We start from the raw sequence: 27,679 nt of genomic DNA on the forward strand, positions 1-27,679 counted from the left end.
TCAAAATGGAAATCCAATTAGAAGTTGCTTGGAAAAAAGTGAATTCACGATTTGTAACACCTCAAAAACAACTCGCGAGACAACAGTACAACTCTTGTGAATCATTGTATTTACGTAAGCTCTTTTCAAATCATTCTGATCTCGTTAACAACACCTCACTTTCAGGCGCTCACATTTCTCAAAGGCGCACCTTTTCACACAACAAAAAAATTGAACGACACTTGGAACGCACGCATTCTCTCTCGCTGTTAAAACGTTCATGATGTGAATTTTTAATGAAAAATCATCAAACAAACAACATCAACAAAACGACCACTAACAACATGATCCGAGCAATTTCTAAAATCACACCTCTCTCGTTCGAGTCCAATAACAAACATTTGGCTCAAGCCTTGAAAGTTATTGGTCAACAACAAGACACCAAAAAGTCCATCCAAACAGAAATTATTGGATGCACCTTGACCGTTCAATGCGATCATGATCAACTCGGAGGAGTGAATCAAGTCATGTGCAACATGTACGAAAAATTTCAAGATTTGAAATCGTGGCATGAATGGTCTTCTCCTCTCCATTCCAAAGCACACTATCATTCCAATACAGAAACTAGTACCTTCTCGATAGGTACTAAATTCTCTCAGGATTTAAATTTGGGATTTCCGATTGGATCCAAAACTTCACAGGAATGCATTACGGATTTAATCATTTCGGAAACGCAATGTACCATTCAATGGAGCAAACAAGAAGGAGGATTGTCGTCGTGTCATATTTGGTCCTTTGATTGTCTCTCTTCGACTCATTTACAAATTACCAATGTTGAAGTGTTTCATGGAATTCCAATGGTATTGGTTCGACCTCTTGTCTCAAAACGATGGAATCAACTTTTTGAAAAGTCTTTGGAAGGTTTTGTAAAGCAGTTTTTGAGTGTGAGTGAGGAATGAATAGGTTCTTTGTGCTGTGGATGAGTACTGGAATTGTCATGGACAGTATCTTTGTAAATAATTAACATACATCACAATATTATTATTAAATATAACCTGACAGCGTTTTTTTCTCTAATGATGATGGTGTGAATGTTGTAGAGGATACACTCAACGAATTCCATTTGGAGAACATCTTTGTAATATTAACAAATTTGTCAAAAAGCTCACTATTTATATGAAACCTCAAGTTTCTAAAGGCTCCTTTTCAAAATTTCATATTCGCCATCTCAAAATTTCACCTCCATCTCGAATCTTACCAATCTCACAAAAACACAAGTTTCAAACTCTAGAACATTCCTCTATTTCATAACCACTCGTGCCACAACGACGGTAATGTCATCAGGTTTTCCTCCCAAATAAAAAAATCCATTCTTTTCGGATTGATCCTGGAATGGCGTGCTTTTCACATTTTCATAACCAAATGCAATTTGTCTTGCTTTCAGTAGTAAATTCTTGGCAAGTTCAAATTCACTCTTGTCAAGATTCTGATTAACAAATTCGACAATTTGGTGATCATATAAATTGTCGAACAGCCCATCAGTACCAACAATGATTAAATCTCCATTACAAAGTTTTAGAGAATGACAAACGGCATCTTTTGGAGAATCGTCAAATCTTCCTCGTAAATACTCGGGAATAATTGCTAATTGATAGGGAGCATTGTGATAGTGTTGTTGAGGCATAGATCTATACAACAGTTCATAGGGACCTTTAGAGGGAGTTCCATCTGTTTGCTGTTTTCGTCGCATCACCAAAAATCCAGAATCTCCAATATTTGCAGATTTTAAAAGTCCATTGGTTTCATCCAGAGTCAGCACACAACATGTTGTACTTCCTGCCAACACTTGCTTCTTTTCCACAATATCTGAATACGATCTTTCAATTAACTTGGCTGGATCTTCATACTCTTTTCCATTATATAAGGAATAAAAATAACAATTTTGCATTAATTGTCTCGACATTAAACTCGAGTCTCGTCCGTATTGTGACCATCCTCCAACTCCGTCAGCAACTCCAACACATTGCACACTATTTTTTGGATCAACCTTATATGGATTATTGTGACAAGTCATGTCGTTGTTATCTTGAATAAAAAAGGCATCTTCTCCACCATACAATTTTTCATCATCTCCTTGAACTTGTTGGCGATAAGCTTTTCCCAAACAGTATCCTTGTGCAATCAAGTACATCTTGTTCAAATATGGTGTCGAATGGGTTGTATTATTATTTTGCTGTGCCTCTACAGCAGAGGAGGCGGAGGAGGCTTGCAATGAGCTGCTCTGTTCTTCCTTCTCTAATAATTCCATTCTTAATTTGTTATATTCAATATCAAAAATATTGTATGGTTCATTAACACTTGTGGATTTTCTGTAATCCTTATGAAGGTAACGAATTTTGGGAGTAATCAATGGCTTGGATGGTTCCGTGTGACAAGATACTTGTGCTTGCATGGAGGAGGATGACGAGAGATTTTTACTGGTCGTACTGTAGTTCCGAGAGCAATCATTGGCAGACTCTGTTCGGTTCATGATTGTAATCATCGCTCGTACGGTATGACCCATGTGGTGTTGTTGTTGTTGTTGTTGATTGGAAAAAAACCATGATGATGACCTCATGACCCATGAGGATCCCAACGCTCTCATTTTTTTTGGTGTTCATTCTAAAAACGGATCAATGAACAATTCTGATATCAACGTCAACCAAATTCAAGTTAAAGGGTGTTGCAGAGTCATGGTGGGTGTCGAAGATGAGAGAGATGATTTCTGGGAAGTGTCGCTCGCTGTACTCATTTTGTAGGACATGTCATGAAAAATTCAACTTGAGGGTCTCTTTCTCATTCAATATTCCAATAGAGATCGTCAATGTCTTCTTCTAATTCCTTAATGCATAAAAGTGAGTTTTTCTCAATCTTGTACGTGTCCAAAATATAAATAGGTTCATAGACGGAATGAATTTTGAAGAGATTGTGATTTTTGTGATGAGGAACAATGATCCATTTCTGATTCAAAAGATTTTCGTTTTTGGCGAGTTTGATTTTGTTCTCTTCCAAATCCCAAGTCACAACCATTTTCCCTGTCTTGTCGGTAGGGCATGCTATTTTGGATTCAATAAAACCATCGAGAGTAATTTTGAAAAATTGAGTATTTCCATTATTGAGAGCCAAAAGAAAGCCTGTTAACACTGAGTTGTACAATGCGAGTCCTAATTGGTTATTAGGTAGAGCTGTGACATATAATTTGCTATTTTTGGAAATGGTCTTGTAGGTATTGGAAGAGGTCTGTAATCGGTTTAAAAAACTGTATTGAGGCCGTTCCTCTAAAACAAATTTCCACAAATATCCATCATCCATTTCAGCCACATTGTCTTTTTCTTCCTTTAGGAATACATTCTCTCCATCATAATATAGTTTAAGCTTGGGGTTTTCAATGGACCGAATTAACCCGTAGGTATGAGAGGTGTTACATTTACCAATGTGCCACTTTTGTGAAAAAGATTCGTTAAATTTTGATTTGATTATTTCGTGTTGTTGACAATCGAGAACCTCCAAACTCTCCACATGATAAAATAAATCCTCTCTTTCAAGAATGTGAAAATTAGAATCTCCAGTATAGATAAATCGAGTAATGGGTTTTTCTGTCATGAAAAAATCTTTGTGGCGATCAATATTTTTGCCAAGATCGCTCAAGGAAGGTGGTGACGACAGAGAAGCTATCTGTGATCGAGAATGAGAAGATGATGACAATGGTGTTTTGGATTTTCCTTCATTTTTTGTCGTTTCGGTTGCAAGATGACCATCATCACTACTGACACTACTTGTCATGTAATTTTCAAAAATTAAAATTGACGAACAATTATTGCATGGTTCCGATGTCGTTGGAGGCATGATCAAACTCCTCCTTGAGGATGGTATCGATAAATATCTATGATTCAACTTGTTCTGAATATAAATCGGAGTATAGAGAGGTAAAATAAACGTATTCGTAGACAACATTTGATTCGGAATTAATTCTTGTTCTTGTTGATAGTAGTAATCCATGCTTGTTTCATTTTGGGACATGATCGTCCCGACCTCTTGCTGTTTCATGGCATTGATTTTCTTACTGTTGTTCATTCCGTCCAAATGCTCGCTCATCATTTTTACAATATTTTTTTTTGTGCTTCGTTTTTAGTATTGTGTCCATTTCATAACTATTGATTAGAACCTTTCAGTTAGATTTCAACGTTGTTAAGAAACTAAATATATATTCCATCAAGTCGAAATTCTAAATTGAAATTAAAATTATTGTTTCAATAACAACGAACCACATTGTATGAGTGATTGGAAGATTTAGAATCAAGTCAATCCCAACCAATCCATTGAGCAGTGAACAAGCTAAAGTGATCTTCACTGCAACACACTTCTTCTTCTTACACTTTCGTGTAAAACTGGATGTGGAGGGACGTCGCTGCGATTGCTGTCTGTGGCTTGTTCAAGCGGCCTGCTCAAAGCATCCTTTTTTCGATATTTGGTTTGTTTCTTTTTTTTGTTACAAAGTCGTTTATTGGAGTGTTCATAGTTTTCGAACCTTAATGGTTGGTCACGTGTCAAACATTTCAAAAAACAAATTGACAAAAGGATGGACCTTTTCACGATTGATGTTCATTTCTGATGAGAATGAAATTAATTTTCCAAATAATTCTTGTTGATCCATGTTCCAACATTTCTTCGAACTTTTGGTAATGATCTGAAACACTGTGGAACCGATTGTGTAGATTTCTGACTGTAGCGAATGCTCCTTGTCCAAGTTGTAAAATGAAAATGAATGTCCATTAAAACTAATAGTGTTTGCTTTTGTAATTTCATCTCCCAAAATCACCCAGTACTACATCCACATGTGGTTCAAGCGTGCGTATGAAAATATTCATTGGACTAATGTCACAATGTAAACTTTTCACAGCTCTCACTAATTGTTTCAAAATGGAAATACTTTGTGAAAATGTTGGCGCGTTGCGATTCCACAAAAAACTTCTCAAAATTTCATAATGGGACTCGTTGGATGATCAGCAACATTCGAGGACAAGTATAACTTTCGATTTTGATCTCCAAACCATTTGTGTCATCATAATGGTTACTTCTCGATCCAAAGGCACCACGACAAGGCGTTTGATCTTTGGATCGAAATTATGTATTTGAAATGGATTTGGTAATCGTTAAAAGTGTTGAGCGAGAAAGGGAAGAGACACACATCATGTTTGACTCTCTGGTCCCACCCAATGCCAACAGAGATCTGGAAAGTCTTTGGGAGAGCGGTGAGAGTACTCAATGAGTTTGATAAATGAATACAAGTTCTAGATTTCTTTATCTGAATCATGTTAAGAATTCTGTAAGAACAGGAATGTTTTCTCACAAAACATAATTGGAATACCAAGTGGTGGTTGCATCATGGAGAGCAAAAGAATTAGATTCAAAAGATATGAAAGAAATAGATTTGGAACAGAAAAACAATCCTATAAATTACATGTGTGTATAAAGAGGACGTTCAAACAAGCCAACACCTATTAAGGTACACATTCTTCACTTAATGATCGTCAAACACATTCTCTCTAACTTGTTGGACCAGTCAATCAGTCGTTCCTTATTAGCACCCCAATCACTATACCCATATTTACTTATACTAAAAGCAGCAAACGTGGATTGAGGAGTCAGTTGATGCATGGAATGCACTGAGAGAAGTTGAATGGTAATATAATCAGGATATTCTTGAAATTTAGTTCTCTGTAAAAAGGTATAGATATACATGTCATCGTTTCGAGACAACATTTCAACACCGTCCTGTTGAGGAAGCAATTCATTAAGGAGAACATGTTTTAAAGTTGAAAGGTGGACATTTCGGAAGACAGGGGAATATTGAAAAGAGTTATTGATATTCTCATGGGAATTCTTTTCACCCATGTGACATTGAAACAATTCCACACTGTTACTCGAATGTTGAACAATAAACGTGTCATTTTGGGGGATGAATAAAAACCAGTTGGGAGTTTTGGGAAATGTGATCGTTGCAAAGGAGGAAACAAATGGGGATGAAAATAATGAGGATTTTTCGATAGGTATGGATGCATGTCTGCTGTTCTTTGTGTGAACAGGTTCATTGGCAAGACGGTAGAAGAGAGTATTTACATTCTTAAAACAATGTTCTCGCAAGATGTGTTCCAGCTTTCCAATGGTCAGCAAGTATTGCCCGACATGGAGTGCTAATTTTTCTAAGGTTGCATTCGGACTCACGACCTGTGAATAGTATTGAGAAATAATGTCCATGAAAATTTTCATCGCTGAAGCTCCGTCAAAGCATTCATCAAATACTTGTTTGCTAAATTCTCGAGTTTGAAGAGTGATACGAGAAGTGAATTGCTCGAAAATAAAGTTGAGATCTTTTTGAGAAAATTTGATGGTAACCAGAGAGTTGGCAATGAAATCGGTGCCATATAAATCCTTAAGGTCAGGAACGGGGCATATTTGGAGGAGGATGTAACGTTGTACATTGTTGTTGCCACGTGTCAATTTTTGATCCACATGATTGTGACGCTTTACGTGAGTGGAAGAGGAGACATCCTCTGAAGACGAGTGACAGCTCAAGGGTGATTTTATCTTACTGCCATCTTGGTTGCATGTTGGCTGTTGTTGAGAGGATGGTATGGACACCTTATTGGATTGGAAAACTTTCAATGGTGACTGTGATAGTGTTTGGACCGGAATGTTGTTGCTTGATGGGAAAGAATCTCGTTGCACAGTGGAGGCTGTGGTCAGAGCGAAACTGCCAGAATCGAATGAAATTGGCAAAGAGCCATCTGTAATTGTTTTCATTCTTTTTACTCATAAAGAATAGAATGACGAAACTGTCTGACCAGTTGCAGGCTTCCTTGACAGTCGTTGGATCTTTTGATGTTTTTTCGTTGTTGGAAATGCAAATATTTCGGCGCCTTGCGTTTCGCCTCAAAGCAAGGTCTCCTCTCTGCAGACATGACAAATTATGAGAGCTCAGCTTAGTCGGAAAAATTATGATGGCATACAGAGTCAATTGGTAATTTCATGAAATTTACTCAATCCAAATTCCGACACCACAATTCATGCGCATGTCAAAACAATTTCATTGGAATATTTCTAATAGAAAGTATCCGTTCATTATTGAATATTTACAGTTAAATGTACAAAACATGTCAGGAATGATCATTCTTCATCAACAGAAATGGAAGCCACTCTTGGGGTTTTCTTTACAACTACCTTTGTTGGCTTTTTCTGTTCCATTCCGAGAAGCTCTCTAACAATCTTGAACCGAATCAAGAAACATTTAACAACAATATACCATCCGCCCACAATAATTATTACTGAAATTATTAATACTCCAAATCTGTACAATATTGGATGGTCTGTTGATGACGTGTTCGATTTATCGGATTTACAATCAACATTTCTCACAAATAACATGATGAAACTGGCCAGTATGAATTGGACGGCGAGAGCAAGTTGTGGCCACAAAGGCCGCCAACCAAATCGGATCATTTTTTATTATTATTATTCTCTCACGATCGATAATTGATCGTTATAATAATAATAAAAAATTAAATAATCATCAAGATTAATAACGTGTATCCGAACCATTCATGAGACTTTTTTGTAAAAATATATTGGCATACAATTAATTGTTGTTTACATTTGTGTTTTACATTTATTTACATGGATGATCGGGGTACTTTCAATTTCGGAATCAAAATCATTTAGTTTGTTGTTGTTGCTCTTCCTTCATCTTTTCTTTAGCAGCAATCTTTTGTTTGAGTCGTTCCGCATCACGTTCTTTTCGTTGTTGGGGAGTGAGCCCGTCGTCCTTCTTATCCTTGTCCCCTCCGGCTTTCTTTTTTCTGTTCAAAGCACGTTGACGATCAATATCTCTTTGATTTCCACCTGATGATGATTGTTGTTTGGATTATCAAATTTTTCCATGATAATGATGATGGCAACCCGCTAGTTCAGCACAACAACACGAAGAGTAGCATTTCAAAAAACTACGTACGAGTCATGTTGAGTATGACGGTTGGTTTGTTGGTGAATTTTTTTTATTTTTGAATTCTTGTTCTGCTTTCGTTATCCGTGCTTCTTGGCAGAACAAGATGAAACACCAACTGTTACTAGTACTCATAAATTAAAGTTTTGATTCCTCTTGGAGGTACTGACACCAAGACATAATATTCCTCTCCAAACACATCGGAATCCACCATGTAAAAATGCAAATATTGTTCATCCTTATTTTGAACAACAGTCACAACCTTGTGGTCTGGAGTTTTGAATGAGGTGAGAAGAAGAGAATTTTCCAACGGTTGTTTACCATCAGAGGTTAATTGTTCGAAATGAATTCTTCTTGATCCTTGAGAAATGAATTTTGAAAAATGTCCAAAATAGTAATAAGTAGGTTGAATGTGAATTTCTTGAGTTCTGTTGTCAGCAATGATTGGAGCATCACAGAAATTATTTAAATGATTTGGTCCACCACGATAATCCAAAATACCTATACCAATTCATTGAAAACAGTATTCATGTTGTTACAGTATAAAAATGTTGTGTGGAGATGACAACGAGTTAGCCCAGTAACCCTCACGATTGTACTTACAATTCCAATCAGTCCAACCACTTGCATAATTATTCAAGTCATTGATAATGTCATAGCCATACTTTTCACCTCTTGTCCAATTTCCCAAAGAAACTCCATGATCCCAACAAGCTTCGGTGGCCAATAAGAATTTTTGAGAATTCACACGATAGGCGCGTGAGAGATTTTCATACTCCTCATCGACATACCAATGGAATGCCATTCCATCCACATATTGAGCTGCTTTTGGATTGGAATAGATGGTTTGAGCCCACTTCTCAACATGATCACGATTATGATCGTAGATCATAATTTTCAATTCGGGATGATCTGCTTTAAGGCGAGGACCTAAATAATTCGCTATAAAGTACGCTTGATAATCTGGAGTGTAACAACAAGCATCCCATGGAGCTGCAAACTCAGGTTCGTTCTGAACAGTGAGACCCCACATGCGATCCACGCCCTCTGATTTGTAGTGACTGACGAATTTTGAGAAATGCAATGCCCAAGCACTCATGATTTGTGTAGAATTGATCAAACCATTGGGTTGAGCACTACCATCCATTTTCTTGTTGTATTTCATCCAGTAGGGAGGAGACCAAGGTGATAAGAAGATTTTGAAACCCTCTCCCTTATTTGGATAATTGCTTTTCACTTGATTGAGGACTCTCTTAATGAGCGGAAGCGTAAAAATTTTGTCTCTTCGAATATTGAAATTCACCAATTCATAATCTCCCTCGACATCATCACACGAATAATTATCTAAACTAAAATCACATGAATTCATATGAATTCTAGCCAATGTGTAGTTCAAACCCTTTTCGGTCCAATACAAATCAAGAATTTGTTGCTTGATACGATCATTCATGGTGGCAAAGGTAAAGCCTGCAGCTTCGGTCAATGCACAACCAAATCCGATGATTTGTTGATATTGCGTTTGAGAATGTAATTTAATGAGAGGAATTTGATGCTGCATGGGTTGCTTTCTAGTGTTGATCCATTGCAGTGGAGAGCCAGGAGAAAGCCTTTCATTCGTATACAGACTTGTTTGGATGACTTGAATGGGTGTTTGTGGAGAAGCCATCATCATTATTCTATTGGAGGATGAAGGAATGGTTTTGATTTGGAGTGAATGGGCCACATTCATACTGCCGACCACCATCATGATTATTATTATGGTCAGACAGTGGCGGAAGGACAAGTTAGAGAGCTTGTGCATTTTTTTTGAGATTGCTTTTTAACAAACTCCTCAACAAAACAACAACCCCAATCGTCTTTGGTTAATTCCAATTAAGCCAATAATAATTTACTTTCTACTAAAATTGCAATGCATAAATAGACGAGATACATGGCAATCAAGAACCAAGCAAAGATTTTTGGAGAATGGAATTTTGATGCGGGAACCACAATGATGGAAGTGATCAAGACAGCAATGAGGAAAATAAAAGTGACCATGAGGGTTGGAGAAAATTCAAGCTGAAAAGGTTTTGAAGTCATGACATAATTGGCAGTCATGCTAATGCCTAGTCCAACTGAAAAATGTTAAAATTCAAATGACATTCCTTCACTACTAGTAGTAATACTTACGTAGTAAACTCAATCCGGGAGCTGAATAGGCTGCAGCAACGGCCATCTCTACAAATCCTTGTCTTGCAACAGCAATGTCAGCAGCCATGTCACTCAAACTGTTTCCAGCAGAAAGTGCAATGGAGAGAATCGAGTCGCTCATGTTCCACATAATTCCAAAAGAATTCAAAACGTCGACCAATTCATTGGCAATGGTGTAAATCCATACTACGGACATGATGAATGACAGGCCTACAATTAAAATGTGATACTTGGGTTTTCTGCTTTTCTTAGATGTGAAAAAGATCAGTACAGAAAAGACAAGACCAATCAAAGCTAGTAGCGCCCACAATGGAAATTCAGAATTGGGAACGTTCTCATTCAAATAACCTAGAGCAAATAACATGAATGGAGGCATAAAAATTGGGTTCAAAACTGCCCAAAGCTTGTTCCATTCGTTAGGATCTGCTTTGGGAATGGTTAAATTTCGAATCAAAATACTGGGAGATACGAGTAGAAAGAATAACTTTTCTCCTTTGGATTTTTCTCTCCATTCACATTGATCCAAAAATTCAGCCCATATGTGACAGGCCTTGCATTTAACCTTTTCGAATAAGGTTCTGCTTTCTCCAAGTTCGTGGCATGCTTCGCACAATTCTTCTCCTTTGTTTTTGAGATCAAAATGATTTTCAATAATGACTGAACCAACATCGACGGATTCTAGGGCTTGTTGGCTGCTTAAATTGTCCAATGATGGTGTCTCATAGAAATAAAATCCAAACTTTGGATTGTATTGTGCTCCATAATAATGCTGCTTCTTTTGTAGGGCTTCTTTCACCTTATCTGGAATGTCTTCAATCTTGGAGAATCGAAGTGTTGGTTGCAGGCCTTCCTTCCAGCCCGACGAAGATATATCTAGCTCGTCGAAAGAGCTGGCTTCGGAGAGGAGATCGTCATATTTCGTATAGTATCGGTCATTGATGAGAGATTGCTTCTCAGAATTTGAAGTGGAGTCACAAACCACACATGGATCCTCACCATTAATAACACATCTTCGTTTTTCTTGAGTTTTTTGTTGAAACTTGTGTTTCATGTTTAAGGAAAGCTTACTTCCAATCACAAACACCACATAGGCAACATAAATCGCCAAGAACGAAATACTTTGCCATAAATTAATCGATCCATCAACCATAACAATGACAAACACAAATGTAACACTGATCAAATACGTGATGACATCTCTTAGAAAAGGGAATGCTGAAACTTTTGCTTCCTTCACAACAAGAGTGACACACGCAAGCAGCACACTACAAATAAAGAGACCAGAACCAATTGGCTCTCCTAACCCAAATCCTGTACTGCCAGAGAAAATTCCTGCTATTGTACTGAAAATATCCGGAGCACCATTGCCAAACGAGAGAAATGTCACACCTGCAATATCAGGACTCAATCTCAATATTCTAGAAATTTCAGCAAGGCTAGGGCAAAAATAATCTTCAGCAGTGGCTGTGTAATATTGGTGTTCGTCAAAGAGACAAGCATTACAATTCAACTACGTACTTGAAAGCATGTAAAATAAAAAAACCATCCAGAGTGTGGCCAAAACATAGAACAAAGGTTCTAGATTCTGGAAGGTACAATAACGAATCAATAAATAATTTAACATGCCTCCAAGTGGTGACATGCAATTTTCCTTTGCGAATTGACATTGATCCAACTCATAGGTTGAAATTTTTGTGCAAATCTTTGTGTTTTCTTGAGTGGAATCTTCTTGAGAAGAGGAAGCAAAATTTTGGGACCTGTTCAATAACATGAGAGGTTGTTCGAGATTATTTAAGGAAATGGGAGAAGAATTGAAAAGAGTGACATGGAAAACACTGTCACCCGACGACCATGAAGCCTTTCGAAATATTTCAAAATAGGACAAACCCATGCAACCCATACACAGCATGACTATCACCATGCCCTTTATCAACATCCAGTATCCATTAATTCTGTACGTCTTAGTTGGCTGATGAGGTGATTCCATGTGATGGTTATAACCACGTTGATGCGAAGAAGAGTAGTACGGCGAAAAGCTTCCGTCGTTACTTGAAGCCATATTTATACCATTATTAGGACGATACACCCATCTTGATAACAATCTCATTCTTTCCGATGAGTATATATGATTATTGAATATAGAGTAAGAAGCCTTGATGGTTGTATGGGGCCAACCCGAAGCAGTCTCTCAGGGAATTTGTTTGATTTTTTTCTTGAATCTTGTTACTGCAGCGAAATTTGTACTTTTATGGGTTTATGAGTAGGCAGAGAATAATGAGGAATTGGTGAGGACAATGATTATAACAAGAATGGAGAATTGAAGGGAGTGTCCTGTGCTTAGTCAACTTGATCATCAGAGAAAATGGAGTGCGTGTTCAGGAAATTTCAACCTCTTTAAAAGGAGATTTTTTGAGTCAAGTCCCTTTGAGAATCTTGACTGTGAAACTATGGGACTTGAGAAAACAAACTCGGAACGAAAGGAAGTCCTTTGCAATATTTACAACTTTTTCAAACAACCTCTCCTTTTCAAATTCAATAATTGCATCAAAGAAACAATGTTCAATTTGCAAAACTTAGTTGGGAATCTTGTCTGGTTGTTTTCAAGAAAGAAGAAAAAATATGCAAATCACAATTCTTCATGATGGATTGATTCATCTCTCTCAAGCCATTGACATTACAACTCAAAAACAATTGATTGAACACATTATTCAACAAGAAGGTCCAACACTAGAAAGCTAACACACGAATGGTCTCCAGAACAACAACGACGAATCAATATTCTCATTTTCGACTCCCATTCCATACACAAGTGTGAAATTTTACATTCACTCGCTCAACAATGGCTTCAACTCGCTCACGAACATTGAGAGTGAAAATTTTGATCTCATTCGTTTAAATTGGTATCCTCCAAATGGTTCCATAGGTTTTCATGCAGATACCATTCCGAATATGAGCACTCAACAACATTTAGAATTCACTCGACCTGTGGTATCCATTTCATTGGGAAATGATGCTCTCTTTCAAAATAGAAATTCTCTCGATACTCATGACAATGACATCCAACAAGTGCTGTTGCACAGTGGAGATGTCGTCATCTTTGGAGGACGTTCACGCATGGTCTTTCATTCAGTTCCTAAAATTTACCCAAATACCATTTCGAATGAGGAAATTCGACACAGTATGGGAGAACAATTTGGAATGGGACGATTTAATATTACCATGAGAAATGAATATAAATTTAAGGAGAAGTGCAATTACCTTTGGAAGGACGAGTAGAAAATGGACAGTTTTTGAGTGCTCGAGCCATTAAGGCTGGAGTGAATTTGAGTTGGAAATGTCCAAGAGAACCATGGATCATGATGTGTAAGAATGAAATATTTTGAAACTTTTTGAAAATACTTGAATGAGGGAATGCCGGCATGATCATTATTATAGGTCAAGTATGTTTCTTCTTTATTATCAACATTATTTCAAACAGGTCAGCAATGTTGTTGGTTCATCAGAAATTCTCGTAATTCTTTCACAACCTTTCAGAGAATAAAAAAAATTACAATACTGACATTGGCGTAGCACTCAAACACACACGAGGATGACAAGTCTTTTGAATGAAAATCCCATCACGTCCATCACGACCAATGCATTGAATTCTTCACAAGTATTGCAATTACAATCCAATCATAGCGGTGTCAGTTTTATTCTCATTCTTGATGGTTGTGTAAGTAGATCGTGTTCGAGTGTAATAATTATTTATTTGGTTGTTGTGAATCATCATCATCTTTCCGATCATCAAAAATTCTTTTATGTTAAACATCACACAATTTCACGAATCAACCATTGAATTATTATCATTCAAAACTTCATGATCGTAATTACTATGATGTCACACATGTATTTTCCAAATCAGGTATTTTTATTGGGATTATTGATTTTATTTTGTTGTCTTCAAAATTTAAGATTATGGAAGAAGAAGAAGCAACCATCGTTGAGTAGCAGCAGCAGTGGTACATCATCACCCAATTTATCCTCTCCATCCTCCACTTCACAAAATGTTCTCTATCGCTTCTTTTATCGACTCTATTCTTGGTTATTCCTTGAAAGTGAATATGTGAAAATTGGAAAATTATATGGACAAGAAGTGAGCGTGTATTTGTGGTATCAACATCAATTCATTTTGTTTTTTGGATTTGCGACAGTTGTTGGGCTAAGTTGTTTGTTACCATTGCATTTGACAGGAACGCCTACCATTGTCAATTCAAGTCTTGTGAATACGACTCAAATTGAGACCTCTTCGTTTCTGTATCGAACCAGTGTGAATATGGTCTTGTCACTTCCTGATCGAATGTATGCCCATGTGATCTTGTTTTATGCTTTTTCACTCTTGATATTGTTTTTATTGTACCGATTTTCTTCATCCAAGTTTGTGACACAATATATTAACATGGATGGTGGAGGAGGAACTTGTGACACTGGATCATCATCCTCTACTACTACTACTACTACTAGTGGTCACACGAACCATGAATCAATTGGAGCGAATAATAGTGACGAGCGACTATTGAATGTGTCGAGTACTCCCTCTGGCTACGGATCGACCTACAGCATGGTCAGCAATTACAGCGTTCTTGTGAAGGATCTTCCAGTAGAGTGCACTGATAACATGAAATTTAGAAAAGCCGTTGAAAGTGCATTCCCGAACATGAGAATTTATTCATGTCGATTAATTCATGACACGAGTGAACGAATCAAAATTGAAGAGGAATATCAAAACGCTCTCCAACATATCAAACACTATGAATATGTGAAAAATGAAACGAACAAGCATGTGAAATTGATCAAATTGTTTGAATCAAGCTCCAAGAAAGCCAATTGCTGTTCAAAAATTGTTGAGAGAGTAGACGCTTTGAATTATTGGTATGATCAGAAAGAAAAATTAGAACAACAGATTTCTGATTGGGAACACACATTTGAGATGATGCCAAAAGCAACTGGATATGGTCATATCATTTTTAAATCCATTCATGATGCCTCGGAGTGCAAAGCTCAATCCATGAATGGGTTGAAATGGTTCAAAACTAATGAAGGACTTGATTTCCGAATTGAACCTCGTACCTACGAACCAAGTGACATTAATTGGAAGAATTATGCAGTGACGAGTAAGCAAAGAGGTGTTCGAGTTGGTTTTGTGAATATTGCTCTTCTCATTTTGTTGCTCTTTTTCACAAGTCCTCTTGCTATTGTGTCTGCAATTCAAACAATTGCAAACAGAATTCCAGAAGCTGCTGCTGCATTCAATCAATTGAAACAAGCAAGTGGATACACTGGAGATTTACTTTTCCACTATTTACCAACTCTATTACTCTTCTTAGTGACACAATTATTGCCAATGACTATTCCAATATTAACTTCATTGGAGAAATATAAGGCCTACTCCCAAGAGTCTCGAGTTTACCTATTGAGATTATTTATTTACTTGATTTTGTCAACATTGGTACTTCCAGTTTGTTTGTTGACATCATTGGATGGTATTTTACGTTATTTCCAAACAGAAGGAAGTGGAGAAGATTGGAGAACATTGTTCGATCGATTATTTTTACCTCAATCAGGTGCCTTCTTCTTGAACTATGTCATTCAGTATGCATTATTAGGATGTTTTGTTGACATTATTCGAATGAAAGATCTCATCAAATATTTCTATTTGAGATTTAAGAGTGTGACTGAGGAAGAAAAGGAACAAGCAACCACCATTGCTGAATTTGACCTTCCTCTCGAATATGGATATTTAACCAGTTACTTTGGAATTTTATTGACCTTTTCTGTATTCGTTCCACTTGTTTTACCTGTTGGATTTTTCTACTTTTTAGTCAAGCATATTGTGGATCGATACAATATTTCAAGATTGTGCTCAAAGAATGATCGAGCTCGATTCAAAATCTCACCAGACATAACTTCCTACCGAGAGAGAAACAAGATGGTTGTACAAAAAACCTTTGCATGTCTCATCCTTGCTCAAATTTACATTACTCTATTCTTTGCCAAGACTGGTGATGTGACTTATATTCATCTCTTCCTCATGTCTCTCATATTGATATTGAGTGTGGTGTATTGCTTTTATTGGACAGCTTCTTACAGGACTACATTTGTACCCTCTGCCTCTTCAGCAACAACAACTTCTCAAGACACGAGTGGCTTTTCCTTCTTGAGTTTGAATAGTGGAAGTGAGAGTACTTCTCTCATTGAGGGTGCTTTTTATAGTGAAGAGGAAGAACTTGCCATCTTCTCCTCACAATTAGACAAGTTCAGTGAATGTTATTTTCCACCTCATGCTTTGCAAGGAATGTCTGGGTTGAGAGAACAAAAGGAAGAGGAGATGAAACAACACTTGAATCAAATTCAACTATGAGAGACATAATCAACATGGGGTTTTTAATTGATTGCCGAAATGAAATCCAAATGTTTTTAATTTTTTATTCAAAAAAATTGTTTTGCTTGTTCTTCTTTTCATCACCCCATTAGTATTGATTTGTTCATAATTTTACTTGTTTACATCAGAGGTGATTGAACATTCATTAGATCAGGCCTGATATCCGATTGAAGATTTGTATCAATCTATCCGAAATTATTAATTCTCAAATTGGTAATACAAAGCGGCTGATATGTTGAAATGAACCGAGTATGAATCAACACCAGCAACAACAACCATCATCATTATCACAATCAAATTCGAGGTTTATCGCTCATAGTACTGGTGGTCAAATTAATATTACAATGAATGCAAATAACAACAGCAATAACAACAACAACAATGGAACATCATCGGCAAGAGTAAATTCCAATAGCAGTGGTGGTACGAGTAGTAGTGGAGGATCAAGAAAGAAGCAGCCTCAACCATCCCAATTCTATGGCACCAAAGACACTACCCCCATGACTTCATCGGGAGCAGGAAAGGGATCATCATCGCACGAAGGCAAAGGTATGATGATTACATCTCCAAAGCCCACGTACAAAAGTCTAGTTTCCAAACCCAACGTTCAAATCAAAGGTACTCCACAAATATTGGCACCAAAGAGAGGTCAAACCGAACCACAAGTACCATCTAATGGTATAAGCACTTCAGCAACAACAACTACTCCGGGAGGTATTCAATTGTTACAAAAGCCAACAAGTGGTACAGCACCCAAGGGTACTGCAAACACTTCTCAAACCTCTTCACAAACACATTTAGGAGATATTATAAGCCAGAATTATACTTCGGCCAATGTGACGCAAGCAGTAAACATTGCCACAAGAGCCGTATCCTCCAAAGAGTTGAATGGAGGTCAACTCGAGGCAAACAAACCAAGTACATCATCAGTTGCAGCACTAAAGCTTCCAGATCATCCCATTATTCAAGGATTTACCGACAAGGGACTAAGTCTTATTCACGAAATTGCTTCGGGATCATTTAATAGTATTCTGGAATTGCAATCCAATCACCTACAACAACTTGCAAATCTATTCCCAAACGACAAGCAATTATCTACTGAAAGCAATAACTATTCCGTTATTGGAGTTATTGGTAAGCAAGGAAGTGGTAAATCTCTTCTTTTAAATTCTCTCATTGGAATAGAGAGGTTTTTGCTGTTGAAGATGTGGAGTGCTTTCTGGATTGCAAATATAAGACCAGTGGAGTTGACATTTATAGAACTTCAGATCAGCAAATATTTATTGATACCCAACCTTTGTTTGCTTCTCAAGTTCAACATCCAACGAGCGGCAGTGGCTACTATTCCACATCTGGACACAGTATGGGACTCACTTCTAGCGGATCTAAGTCATTTGAGCCCTCTGTTGAGGCGGTATCAATTGCTGCATTAGAGAGTTTTGTTGACATTACTAGTCTTCAAATTGCGTTATTTGTGTTCAGTGTTGCACATGTCGTTATTGTCATGTTGGATCATCAATCAGATGCGCTTGAACAATTCAAAATGTTTCAATTTATTCAAACAATTAGAATGTTACAGCAAGGAGTACCAAGCATTACTCAGTGTGGAAAGGTTTCTTCCTCTGCAGCAGCTACTCTTGAAGGACATGTTCCTGAAATTGTTTTTGTTTTCAACAAGGTACAACCTAGGGATATGAGCGAATTGAATATTAAGCACATGCAAGCATTGCTTGATTCGTACTTTTCGAGTACATACTTTAGAAAAAACGGCCATATCCATCCACATATGTGGCATCACAATTTTAAGAAAAACGAAACTGTGAATTTCTTTATGATTCCCTTTACATCTAAGAAGGTATGAATATTTGTTACAAATTTGAGTGAATTGTTAACACAATTGTGTACTGTATTGTGATCACGATTGCATAGATTGAAGACATTGCGGAATCTTTTAATATTCTAAAGAAAGGTATTCACACCATGCCAAAACCAGTCTTCAAGAAAATGTCTCAAGCAGAATGGTTTAGTAGCACCGTTAGAAATTTCGAGGTGATAAAGAAGAGCTATTTCCTTCAGGAGTATATTCGTAAAATAACAAGCAGTATGTCTGTGCATAATTGAGCATCCTTGGCAATTACTTTGATTGTGACATTCGACTCTGGATGACTATGAATCAATCCATATTTTCCTTTAGAAGATTCTCGCTTTCACAAGCAGCTCCCAGTGCTTGAGAAGATGAAATTTTAAATGATTCTGACCGTTTCCAATTTAACAGAACACATGTGTTATCGCTTTGTGCTTTCACTTGGTTCTTTTGTGGGTTGAGATTGATTCATAAACTGTTTTTCTTCTTCACTAATTTCGTTTCCTTCTTTGATGACATCCATTAGCGACTTGATTGATTCTGCAATGTTCACGTTTGATTTGAAAATTGTCGATAGTTGCTGCTTGTCAATGGCAGTGACAGCCATTGAAAGTTTGAGCTGGTTTTTAAGCTTCTTCACCAATATTCTTCGTTGAATGTCGTTCTTTTCATACTGCTCTTTCTCTGCATTCCACATTTCGTGATCTTTGGATAATTTCTCGTTTTCCTGAGCGAGCTTCCTGTTCTCATTTCGAAGCACCTCGTTTTGACTTGATAGTTCTTTTAGGGTGTTTTCCAGGTTTTCATTCTTGACCTTGAGCGCATTGAATTGTGTGTGAAGGAACGATTTTAACTCTTCTTCTTTGCTTTGAAGTTTGTTTTGCAATTCTTTGTACTGTCGCTTCATCTCTTCATATTTGATTTGATTGTCTCTAAATTCGGTTTGAGCTCTTTCATTGTCTTTCTCCTGTCTTGTTTTTTCCTTCATCACACTTTCATAATTTACCTTTAATCGAGTTAAATCCATTGGGTCTCGTTGAGTTTTGTTTGAAGTTTGGTTATTTGTGTATCAAGCTCGTTATTCTTGTTATTTAGCGTCACAACTTGCTCCTTCACCTTATCTCTTTCAGCACAAAGCAATTCCTTGTCGAGTTCTAGCTGTTTTGTCTCCAACTCTTTTTTCTTGAGCTGATGAACAGCATCTTCCCACTCCTTTTCGTACTTTGAAAGTCTACCTTTCAATGATTCAATCTCATTCTTGTCTTTATCACGATCTGTATTGTAGCTCAAAAGCTCTTTTTTCACTTGTGACAATTCGTCCATAAGAGGCTGTAATTGCTTTTCGGTTTGATCTTTTTGCATTTTGAGGAAATCTACTTGTTTGGTAATTTCTCCAATCTCTTTCAGGAATTGTTTGGCATCTTCATTCTTTCTTTCATTTTCTGTTTGTTCTTGCTTGAGACGTAATTGAAGCATGTCCACTTGCTTCTCTAACTTGATCACTTCAGGTACGTACTTTTCATGGAGGCTTCGTATCTCTTGTTTTGCAGATTCTCGTTCTTGAACATTCTTGTTTTTCCATTTCTTGTATTTTTCTTTGAGCTTGACAATGGTATTTTCACGATCTGCAATTTCCTGTTGAAACTTTTCAATATAATGATGATTAATCTCATCCTTTTCTGCAAATTTTTTCTTTAGGGTTAGAATGGGATCTTCCAACGCGTCTGTCTTTTCAGCCATTTTTCGTTCTCGTTCCTGATTCACTTTCTTTTGCAAGTCCAACTCTGTAGAAAGTAAATTAATTTGTTTTTGTAAATTACGAATATATTCTTCCTCTAAAATTGTTTCTTCTTTTGTTTTAAACGATGATTTAGTGATGGATTCGGACTGTGGTCCGTTGGATGGCGGAATGGCACTACTGGATCCGTTCAAACTAGCATTCTGAGACTTTCTGGTAGTATTCTTCATCGTTGAGGAATTTGATAATTCCATAATCGTTTGTCCAATTGGTTGTTTTAATTTTCGTTCCGAATAATTATGATATTTCAAATCTTCATCCTCATCAATGTATGGATTTTCATTGGCCGTATTTTTTATTCTTTGAACCGAAATAATTCCATTGAGAGAACTTCGTGCGTTGCTGCTGCCTGAACTCGAAGCTGGTGAAGTGGATGAAAATGAGCCTGACCTGGAGCTTGGTCTTTTCATTTCTTTTTTTTTGTAATTTGAAGTGGCGGGAGAATAAGGTTGAAGCTATTCCTTTTTACTCTTGCCGATTTGAGATTTAAATCTTAAAAAATGAATTTAAATCAAGATGAGAAGCAAGAAGAAGGCTTGATGCAATCGGATGGTATTCATCATCTCACCACACGTTCCGAGGATCATCATGACGGTATTTTGAATTCCTTCTCTATGGATCAATCCTCATCGGGATCCATTCAGTCTTGTACGAATCATCACCGTCATGCAACAGCTTCCGATGATCTTCACCTTTCTCTCAACCGGAAATCAAGCACTCCCACTAAACATAAATCCCTCACGATACAAATTGATTCACCGATTGACACTGCTGCTGTTGTTCAGCAACAATCAAGACAACAGTCAGCCAGTGTGGATTTATTTACAAGTACTACAACTCCCCAATCTAAAAAGATGTTTTATTGTAAATATTTGAAATACAAAGGATCTTATGACACGACAGTTTTGCTACCCGAACGTTACACACCAGACTTGAAACATAGCATGGAGGGAGAGCTTGTGAAAGCATTAGGTATAGGAAGCTTTGGAATTGTTGTAAGTAGAATATTCTTAAATTGCATGATTTTGAACGTTTCCTGATTTGTGTATGTGACTTGACTTTTTTGAAAATCAAATCTTGATGCTTTGGAATTTTATTTTACAAATTTCAATACGAATCAGTTCAAGGCATTTGATAATCACAACGGAGGAAGAGAAGTTGCTATTAAGAAAATTGGAGATGTGTTTTCAAAACGACACAGAAAGCATTTACTGAGAGAAATTAAAATAATGAAACTACTTAATGGCCATCCAAATGTAGGTCACAATTTATTCATCAACACATAATATGACAAACATGTCACAATAACTTTTACCGTTTAATTTACACAAGATTGTCAAACTTGTAGATATGTACATAACGGGAAATCAAAACAGTCCTCACTTAGAAATTATGGGCTCTGTTTCACCAAGTGTTTTCGGTGGGAAGGGTTTTATTCCCCCTCCCAAATTGAGGAAGTCCCATTTGAAGTTGAAGATTTATATATTGTACTGGAATTTATGAAGGATGGAAATTTAGCCAATTTCATGTCCAACAGCAGAATACTGCAAGAAACTATTTCACCAACCATTACAAGAAATATTATGTGCCAAATACTATGTGGACTAAATTACATGCACAATTTTAACATTATTCATCGTGATTTAAAACCAGAAAATTTACTTATGGATGGAGACCGTGTGGTTTTGGCTGATTTTGGGCTCTCAAAAAAACAACAAACTGAGAAGGGGAGCTCTTACGTTTGCTTTCGATACTATCGGCCACCTGAAGTTGTCAGTAAGTTGGAACATTTTGTTATGAAATTTGAAACCAACGAATTTTTTCACAACATGCAGTGCAATACCATCAACAAACCACAGCGATCGATGTATTCTCTGTTGGATGTATTTTCTTCGAATTACTTTGTCTTGAGCATGGCTTGTTCAAGCAAAAAGAATTATTTCGGGTGAATGGTGGTAAGTTCTTAAAACTGCTCAATGATACATACATTCTTTTTGTTTACATTGACATTGAATTTCATGGTTCAACTCATCATTTCTACATTACAGTTCTTGACCATTTACATAAATTCTGTGAAGTGTTAGGTTACCCTTCATTGAAAGATCTTAAAGGTACAGAAAAATCTGTTCATTATTTTCAGTCCAAACTCGATCCAAACAAGTATAATCAGCAACCAATTCTCCATGAAATTTGTTCAAATTTTCATCCATTACAAGCAGACCTTCTCAAGGGCATGTTGAGATGGAACCCTGAATCTAGATTAACCATTCAACAAGCTCTTCAACATGAATACTTTGCAAATTGCATCTATCTTCAAAATGATACTCTTCTTGAAGCAAAACAAATTGATGAAAATTCTCTAGAAGTGAATGACGATGATGAAACGCTATTTTCAATATTCAAACATGTGTTTTATGATGAAATACTTTCATTCAAAGAGTCTTTATCTCAATAGTCATTGAGGATGTAATGATTGTAACATGACGCAATTTGTCACATGAAATGACCATGATGATATCACCTCTTTTTTTTCAAATACATGGAAATGAAGTTCAATTGAAATTGTCGAGTTGTATGAAATTCAGCAAACACCAAAGCAGCATAAAAAAATGGCACCCAGCAGCACTAAGGTTTGTATTCAGAGAGATGAAAAGGCAATCCCTCAACTCAGCAAGTCCATTCTACGGATCATGATGATGATATGACTCATGGTTGTATACATGTAATAATTTAAACAAATATGAATAGGATCAAGAGCAAAAGATAACGGAAGTGATTGCCAAAGCAGGACTGGTCTACTCGGAGAAGAGTACTCTGAGCGAGATTTTGAGTAAACCTAAAATTATGCCCCTCAAATCAATAACATTACAAAAATTGAGGAAATGGAAAAGGAAGCTCTTGAAAGAGCAATCAAGATGAAGAAGAATGTAGAAGATCCATTCTCGGAGCCTCACATTAATTTATTTCCAATCTGGTCCAAAGTGTCCATTTCCAATGTAAATAGAGATCATAGAAATTGTATCCTATAAACTAGTGGAGGAGCAATTCACTTTCAATTCCGAAATTCCTGTTGTTCGTTCCGAATCAAAAAAAATGAGTGAATCCTCATCTTCATTAAAGAACCCAAACAAGGGCAACGGAGCCGACTATGAAAAGTATTCTTTTACTCAAACCTTGGCAGAGGTTACCGTCCATGTTCCTGTACCAGTAGGAACCACGGGAAAACAAGTAAATGTGGTGATTTCTCCAAATCATTTGAAAGTTGGGCTCAAAGGAGGAGAAACAATTATTGATGTAGGTGTTTTTCTTGATCGGAATGATGACAAGCGATATTAATATGCTTGATTTCTTATTTAATGCAATACTTATAATTTGCTGATCATTTTACATTCCGATGAATGATCTCATATTTTCGTTCAACTTTTATTCTTACATTATCACAGGGAAAATTAAATGAAAAAGTTATTGTGGACGATTCGTTTTGGCAAATTGATGACAAGAAGGAAGTCATGTCTTTTTACAAAAGCAAATACCATGCAATGGTGGAATAATTAACAGAAAATGATGCTGAAATTGACACGAAAAAAATTGAACCAGAAACATCCAAGCTCAGCGATTTAGATCCAGAAGCAAGAGCAACAGTTGAAAAGATGATGTATGACCAACGTCAAAAACAATTAGGATTACCAACATCCGAAGAAAAAACAAAAGCAAGATTTATTGAGAGAGTTGATGGAAAAAAACCCAGAAGCGTTCAAACCCCCACCACGTAAACATGATGACTAGATAAAATAATCTGTACATGTTGTCACAATAACATTTAAAGAAGAAATTGAGTTTTTAAACATCCGTTTCCAAAACCTCCTTGATGTCTGTTACCAATTTGTCTATTTTGTCTCGAACATTTGGTGTGGAGACACATTTCGGCAGAGCTTCCACAATTTTTTGAATAAGTGGCTGCAGTCTTTTGTATTTCTCAATACTACCTTCATGGCAAATAAATTCAAGAAGTGACGCAAGATCACGAGCCAACTTGGTCCTTGCATGTTCCATGTAAATGAAAAACAATTCAAGGGCTGCTTCTCCATTTCTACTTCGAATTGCTTCCATTATTGCTGATACATACACATCATTGGTTGAAAAGCAACGAGGATATTTCGCTAACAGTTGAGGATACTCTTCTAGAAGCTGTTTGGTCTCATCGTTGGCAATATAAGCATAGAAATATCCTTGCATTGTAAAAGTGGATGGAAATTGGTGGAGTAATTGGTTCACCATCTCTAAATCTCCAATTCTACCATAAATACAAATCATGTAGCCATAACAAATACCATCAGGATGAGGAATCATGTCAAACACTTTTTTAGCGGCTTCAATGTCAGGACTCCCACTTTTAAATATATGCAATAAAAGACAGCTCAAGCACTCCATGTCTGGGTTGGGAATTGCTTCGAGAAATTCATAAACTTCCTTCTCAGAGCCAAATTTTGCTAGCGCCCTCAATATGTGTTTCTGAGTGCTCAATACTGGCTGTTCGAGTGTGTTAAAAAATTGAATTGCTTGTTCAAGGCCACCATAATTCTCATCTCTCAAAATAGTTCGTATCACAATATCCGCATGGGAACTCGTAGGTTGTGGAATGTGTTCATACGCTTTGAGAGCTGATCTAGAATCAGAATCCAGCAAGTAACTTTCCAGCAGATACAAGTAACTCACTGTGTCCTTTTCAGGAATAACTTTGAAAATTTCTCTAGCTTTCACGCTATCGCCAATGTTACAATATGCTTTCATTAATTCATTGTAGCATCTGTTATCAGGTTGAGTGATGGTATCAAATAATTTTTGAGCTTGATAAATGAGATGATTCTCAGCATATGCTTTTAGCAGCAATGTTTGAAAAGCCACTTTACGATGCTGTGGAATAAAAGTGGCCTCCAAGAACTCCCTCATTATTTCTTCTGCTTTTTGTAATGATCCTTTTAAAACGTACGCCTTAACCAACTCGCTAAATATGCCTACTGTCGGATTCGTAATGTACTTTTTGTATAAATAAATTGCAAAATCCATTTGTCCCAGATCAATGAACGCTTTCATTAATTGCTCAAAGCTACCATTATCTGAAGGTATAGTTTTGTCAAAAAACAAAGTGATAGCATCTTGGTGTCGTTGTTGCCATATCAGAGACTGCATTGCTAAAGTTTTCAATTTTCTGAGGTTGATAGTAGTAGCATACGTATGTTTCACGTTCTCTTTTTTTGAGTCGAGTAAATGGTTGAAAATAGTCTCAATGTTGGCATGTTCATCAAGAAAAGAGTAGGCTTCAGCAATCATGAGAGCGAATCGGCTGAGATGTGACTTTGCACCAAAGGTTTCAAAAAAGATCCTAATTTTGCGAAGAGAGTTTTCAAGTGGCTCGGACCTTGAGATGTGATCATGTACCTGCTGACTAGTGGTTGTTTTTCCAACTTCCTTATTTTGTGTATTTAGGTCTGGTTTTAACAAATGATCTGGATTGATAATTTTCTTATTAATTTCATCCATTCTATGATTAATTAACTGAGATAGATACTTGATAACGTGATGCACTTCACCAACATTTTTTTGCAATATTTGTTGTGATGCATTAATAAATAATTGAATCCACTTTGACGAAATTGGAAGACCGTCCAATACATGAAATGCCGCTTTGAAATTTCCACTTTTAGAATACAAATTGACAAACTCTCCCTTAAACCTGTTTTTGATAAAGACATCAATATTTTTCTGTGCTTCAACGGTCAAATAAATATTCTTCATTTCTTCAAAATTTCCAATTTCAGAATATGCTTGATGAAGCCTCCAAAGAACTTCAACCCCACCCTCTTGAGAAAGTAAATGAATAATGTTTATCCTTCCATCACTACCGAGTTCACAAGACGTTTTGATAACGTTAATGGCATCTTCTGCGTTTTTAAGCAGCAATAGTCTCGCGGATTCTGCTAGAGCCTCATTTGTTGGCTTAGTATCATGTTGTGTTTCATTGTTTTCGGTTTGAATGTGGTGTTGGATACGAGACGAACGATTTCCGAGGTTATATTTTGTTAAATTAGTTGTGCTTGGTTGTGGGTCGCTAAAAGAAAGAGTAATTTGCTCCTCGTGTACAATTTTTGGTGGCTCAGGAGGCTTGGCCACTGTGTATGATTTGTTGTGATGATTACTATGGTGATGAGACGATGAAAAATTATTCTCTTGGCTCTTGGCTTCATGTATTAATTTACTCGTAGAAAAACATCGGATCAGAAATGTTTTAAATATTATTGTTGGAAAATTTCTGTTATTCCAAACACCGAGAGTCTTGTGTATGGGAGATGCAAGCCATCGGAAAAGTCTTTGGTCCGAATCATGCCCAACGAGCCGCTTTGCACACATTTTTTTCCATTTTAACAATTAAAAAATTTATTGGTCTGATAAAGGAAATTTCAAGAAGGGATGGGAACTGCAACAGAGCAGTGTGAGAGCATGCATTCAACGAGAATGAAATCTCAAAGGTTCATTGGAGAGGTTGTAATTAATGGAATAGTTTGATCGGAGCTGCCTATAATCTATTGCTGCAAGCAATCTATTGGCCGACTTTCTTGGAAAGGCTTGCACTTTCTCGTTTCAAAACATGCAATAGTGTTTGGGAACTTTCCAAAATCTAATCCACGAAGAGTATTCATTTAATTGTATTCACAGCTTACATGTAACATACCTTGTTATAAGCTGCCTCTGTTTCTTGCAGTGTTCGTTCATATTCTTGTTTTGCTTGTAATTTTCTGCTCAAACCGTCGTTGAGGCGATTGAGCTTCTCTGAAAGCACTCTAAGCTCGTTTTGAATACGATTCTTTTCTTCCTCTTCTTTTATAATCTGCCTTGTAACTTCATCCCTCCTTAATCGTAATTCCTCAATGCCTTCCGCGCAGTCATCATGATTTGAATGATGTGTTCGGAACCTACTTACATTTCACTAATTGATTATTGGTAGATTGGAGACTAGCTCCAACGAACATACTCTTTGACTCTTCACCTCCGTTGGACATTCCTAATCTCAGTGATCAAAGTTGGTGATGATGATTTTTTGAAACACAAATACAAACCGTTGAAATCGTGTTGAGACATGTACAACTAATTTTTTGTATTTTTAATTTGTAATTGTTGGCGGGATGGGAATAACTGAGAGTTCAATTGAAAAATTAATTAATTAATTAGCAATTTGGTCACATCAGAAAGATCCTTAAGTTGTATGTTACAATATCATCCCTTTTTAGATTTTCGAATCATGTCTGTTATGAGTTGATAGGCCTGGGGTGTTAAGCTAGAGGGAATATTTCGTTCCACTTCTTTCAAAGATTCTTTCTCATTGGAAAGTCA

The 27,679-nt window shown here is 36.7% G+C and overlaps 15 protein-coding genes across 15 annotated transcripts; 6 read left to right on the forward strand and 9 right to left on the reverse strand.

Moving 5' to 3' along the window:
* Nucleotides 1-323: 323 nt before the first annotated feature.
* C9374_011202 (uncharacterized protein) lies at nucleotides 324-938 on the forward strand (the record flags this gene model as incomplete). The annotated part of the gene is made up of 1 exon (XM_044686832.1): nucleotides 324-938. The coding sequence occupies one exon, from the start codon at nucleotides 324-326 to the stop codon at nucleotides 936-938; it is 615 nt and encodes a 204-aa protein (XP_044543297.1).
* Nucleotides 939-1,279: 341 nt separating this feature from the next.
* On the reverse strand, nucleotides 1,280-2,623 carry C9374_011203 (uncharacterized protein; the record flags this gene model as incomplete). The annotated part of the gene is made up of 1 exon (XM_044686833.1): nucleotides 1,280-2,623. The coding sequence occupies one exon, from the start codon at nucleotides 2,621-2,623 to the stop codon at nucleotides 1,280-1,282; it is 1,344 nt and encodes a 447-aa protein (XP_044543298.1).
* Nucleotides 2,624-2,814: 191 nt separating this feature from the next.
* C9374_011204 (uncharacterized protein) lies at nucleotides 2,815-4,116 on the reverse strand (the record flags this gene model as incomplete). Its single annotated transcript, XM_044686834.1, has 1 exon — nucleotides 2,815-4,116. The coding sequence occupies one exon, from the start codon at nucleotides 4,114-4,116 to the stop codon at nucleotides 2,815-2,817; it is 1,302 nt and encodes a 433-aa protein (XP_044543299.1).
* A 1,419-nt stretch (nucleotides 4,117-5,535) lies between these two features.
* C9374_011205 (uncharacterized protein) lies at nucleotides 5,536-6,822 on the reverse strand (the record flags this gene model as incomplete). Its single annotated transcript, XM_044686835.1, has 1 exon — nucleotides 5,536-6,822. One exon carries the CDS (start codon nucleotides 6,820-6,822, stop codon nucleotides 5,536-5,538), a length of 1,287 nt encoding a protein of 428 aa, XP_044543300.1.
* A 1,319-nt stretch (nucleotides 6,823-8,141) lies between these two features.
* C9374_011206 (uncharacterized protein) lies at nucleotides 8,142-9,761 on the reverse strand (the record flags this gene model as incomplete). Its single annotated transcript, XM_044686836.1, has 2 exons — nucleotides 8,142-8,518; nucleotides 8,621-9,761. The coding sequence occupies 2 exons, from the start codon at nucleotides 9,759-9,761 to the stop codon at nucleotides 8,142-8,144; spliced, it is 1,518 nt and encodes a 505-aa protein (XP_044543301.1).
* A 128-nt stretch (nucleotides 9,762-9,889) lies between these two features.
* Nucleotides 9,890-12,314, reverse strand: C9374_011207 (uncharacterized protein; the record flags this gene model as incomplete). Its single annotated transcript, XM_044686837.1, has 3 exons — nucleotides 9,890-10,131; nucleotides 10,187-11,671; nucleotides 11,726-12,314. The coding sequence occupies 3 exons, from the start codon at nucleotides 12,312-12,314 to the stop codon at nucleotides 9,890-9,892; spliced, it is 2,316 nt and encodes a 771-aa protein (XP_044543302.1).
* An 842-nt stretch (nucleotides 12,315-13,156) lies between these two features.
* C9374_011208 (uncharacterized protein) lies at nucleotides 13,157-13,483 on the forward strand (the record flags this gene model as incomplete). Its single annotated transcript, XM_044686838.1, has 1 exon — nucleotides 13,157-13,483. One exon carries the CDS (start codon nucleotides 13,157-13,159, stop codon nucleotides 13,481-13,483), a length of 327 nt encoding a protein of 108 aa, XP_044543303.1.
* A 313-nt stretch (nucleotides 13,484-13,796) lies between these two features.
* C9374_011209 (uncharacterized protein) lies at nucleotides 13,797-16,607 on the forward strand (the record flags this gene model as incomplete). The annotated part of the gene is made up of 2 exons (XM_044686840.1): nucleotides 13,797-13,922; nucleotides 14,112-16,607. 2 exons carry the CDS (start codon nucleotides 13,797-13,799, stop codon nucleotides 16,605-16,607), a joined length of 2,622 nt encoding a protein of 873 aa, XP_044543304.1.
* Nucleotides 16,608-16,879: 272 nt separating this feature from the next.
* C9374_011210 (uncharacterized protein) lies at nucleotides 16,880-18,749 on the forward strand (the record flags this gene model as incomplete). The annotated part of the gene is made up of 3 exons (XM_044686841.1): nucleotides 16,880-17,762; nucleotides 17,816-18,483; nucleotides 18,558-18,749. 3 exons carry the CDS (start codon nucleotides 16,880-16,882, stop codon nucleotides 18,747-18,749), a joined length of 1,743 nt encoding a protein of 580 aa, XP_044543305.1.
* A 164-nt stretch (nucleotides 18,750-18,913) lies between these two features.
* C9374_011211 (uncharacterized protein) lies at nucleotides 18,914-19,480 on the reverse strand (the record flags this gene model as incomplete). Its single annotated transcript, XM_044686842.1, has 1 exon — nucleotides 18,914-19,480. One exon carries the CDS (start codon nucleotides 19,478-19,480, stop codon nucleotides 18,914-18,916), a length of 567 nt encoding a protein of 188 aa, XP_044543306.1.
* A 29-nt stretch (nucleotides 19,481-19,509) lies between these two features.
* On the reverse strand, nucleotides 19,510-20,700 carry C9374_011212 (uncharacterized protein; the record flags this gene model as incomplete). The annotated part of the gene is made up of 1 exon (XM_044686843.1): nucleotides 19,510-20,700. One exon carries the CDS (start codon nucleotides 20,698-20,700, stop codon nucleotides 19,510-19,512), a length of 1,191 nt encoding a protein of 396 aa, XP_044543307.1.
* Nucleotides 20,701-20,790: 90 nt separating this feature from the next.
* On the forward strand, nucleotides 20,791-22,745 carry C9374_011213 (uncharacterized protein; the record flags this gene model as incomplete). The annotated part of the gene is made up of 5 exons (XM_044686844.1): nucleotides 20,791-21,285; nucleotides 21,412-21,546; nucleotides 21,667-22,066; nucleotides 22,126-22,245; nucleotides 22,339-22,745. 5 exons carry the CDS (start codon nucleotides 20,791-20,793, stop codon nucleotides 22,743-22,745), a joined length of 1,557 nt encoding a protein of 518 aa, XP_044543308.1.
* Nucleotides 22,746-23,383: 638 nt separating this feature from the next.
* On the forward strand, nucleotides 23,384-23,841 carry C9374_011214 (uncharacterized protein; the record flags this gene model as incomplete). The annotated part of the gene is made up of 2 exons (XM_044686845.1): nucleotides 23,384-23,584; nucleotides 23,734-23,841. The coding sequence occupies 2 exons, from the start codon at nucleotides 23,384-23,386 to the stop codon at nucleotides 23,839-23,841; spliced, it is 309 nt and encodes a 102-aa protein (XP_044543309.1).
* A 289-nt stretch (nucleotides 23,842-24,130) lies between these two features.
* On the reverse strand, nucleotides 24,131-26,698 carry C9374_011215 (uncharacterized protein; the record flags this gene model as incomplete). The annotated part of the gene is made up of 1 exon (XM_044686846.1): nucleotides 24,131-26,698. One exon carries the CDS (start codon nucleotides 26,696-26,698, stop codon nucleotides 24,131-24,133), a length of 2,568 nt encoding a protein of 855 aa, XP_044543310.1.
* A 190-nt stretch (nucleotides 26,699-26,888) lies between these two features.
* On the reverse strand, nucleotides 26,889-27,348 carry C9374_011216 (uncharacterized protein; the record flags this gene model as incomplete). The annotated part of the gene is made up of 3 exons (XM_044686847.1): nucleotides 26,889-26,966; nucleotides 27,021-27,220; nucleotides 27,270-27,348. 3 exons carry the CDS (start codon nucleotides 27,346-27,348, stop codon nucleotides 26,889-26,891), a joined length of 357 nt encoding a protein of 118 aa, XP_044543311.1.
* Nucleotides 27,349-27,679: the final 331 nt, after the last annotated feature.

This window comes from Naegleria lovaniensis (assembly GCF_003324165.1).
Source record: "Naegleria lovaniensis strain ATCC 30569 chromosome Unknown tig048, whole genome shotgun sequence".
In the NCBI taxonomy this organism is placed as follows: domain Eukaryota; phylum Heterolobosea; class Eutetramitea; order Acrasida; family Naegleriidae; genus Naegleria; species Naegleria lovaniensis.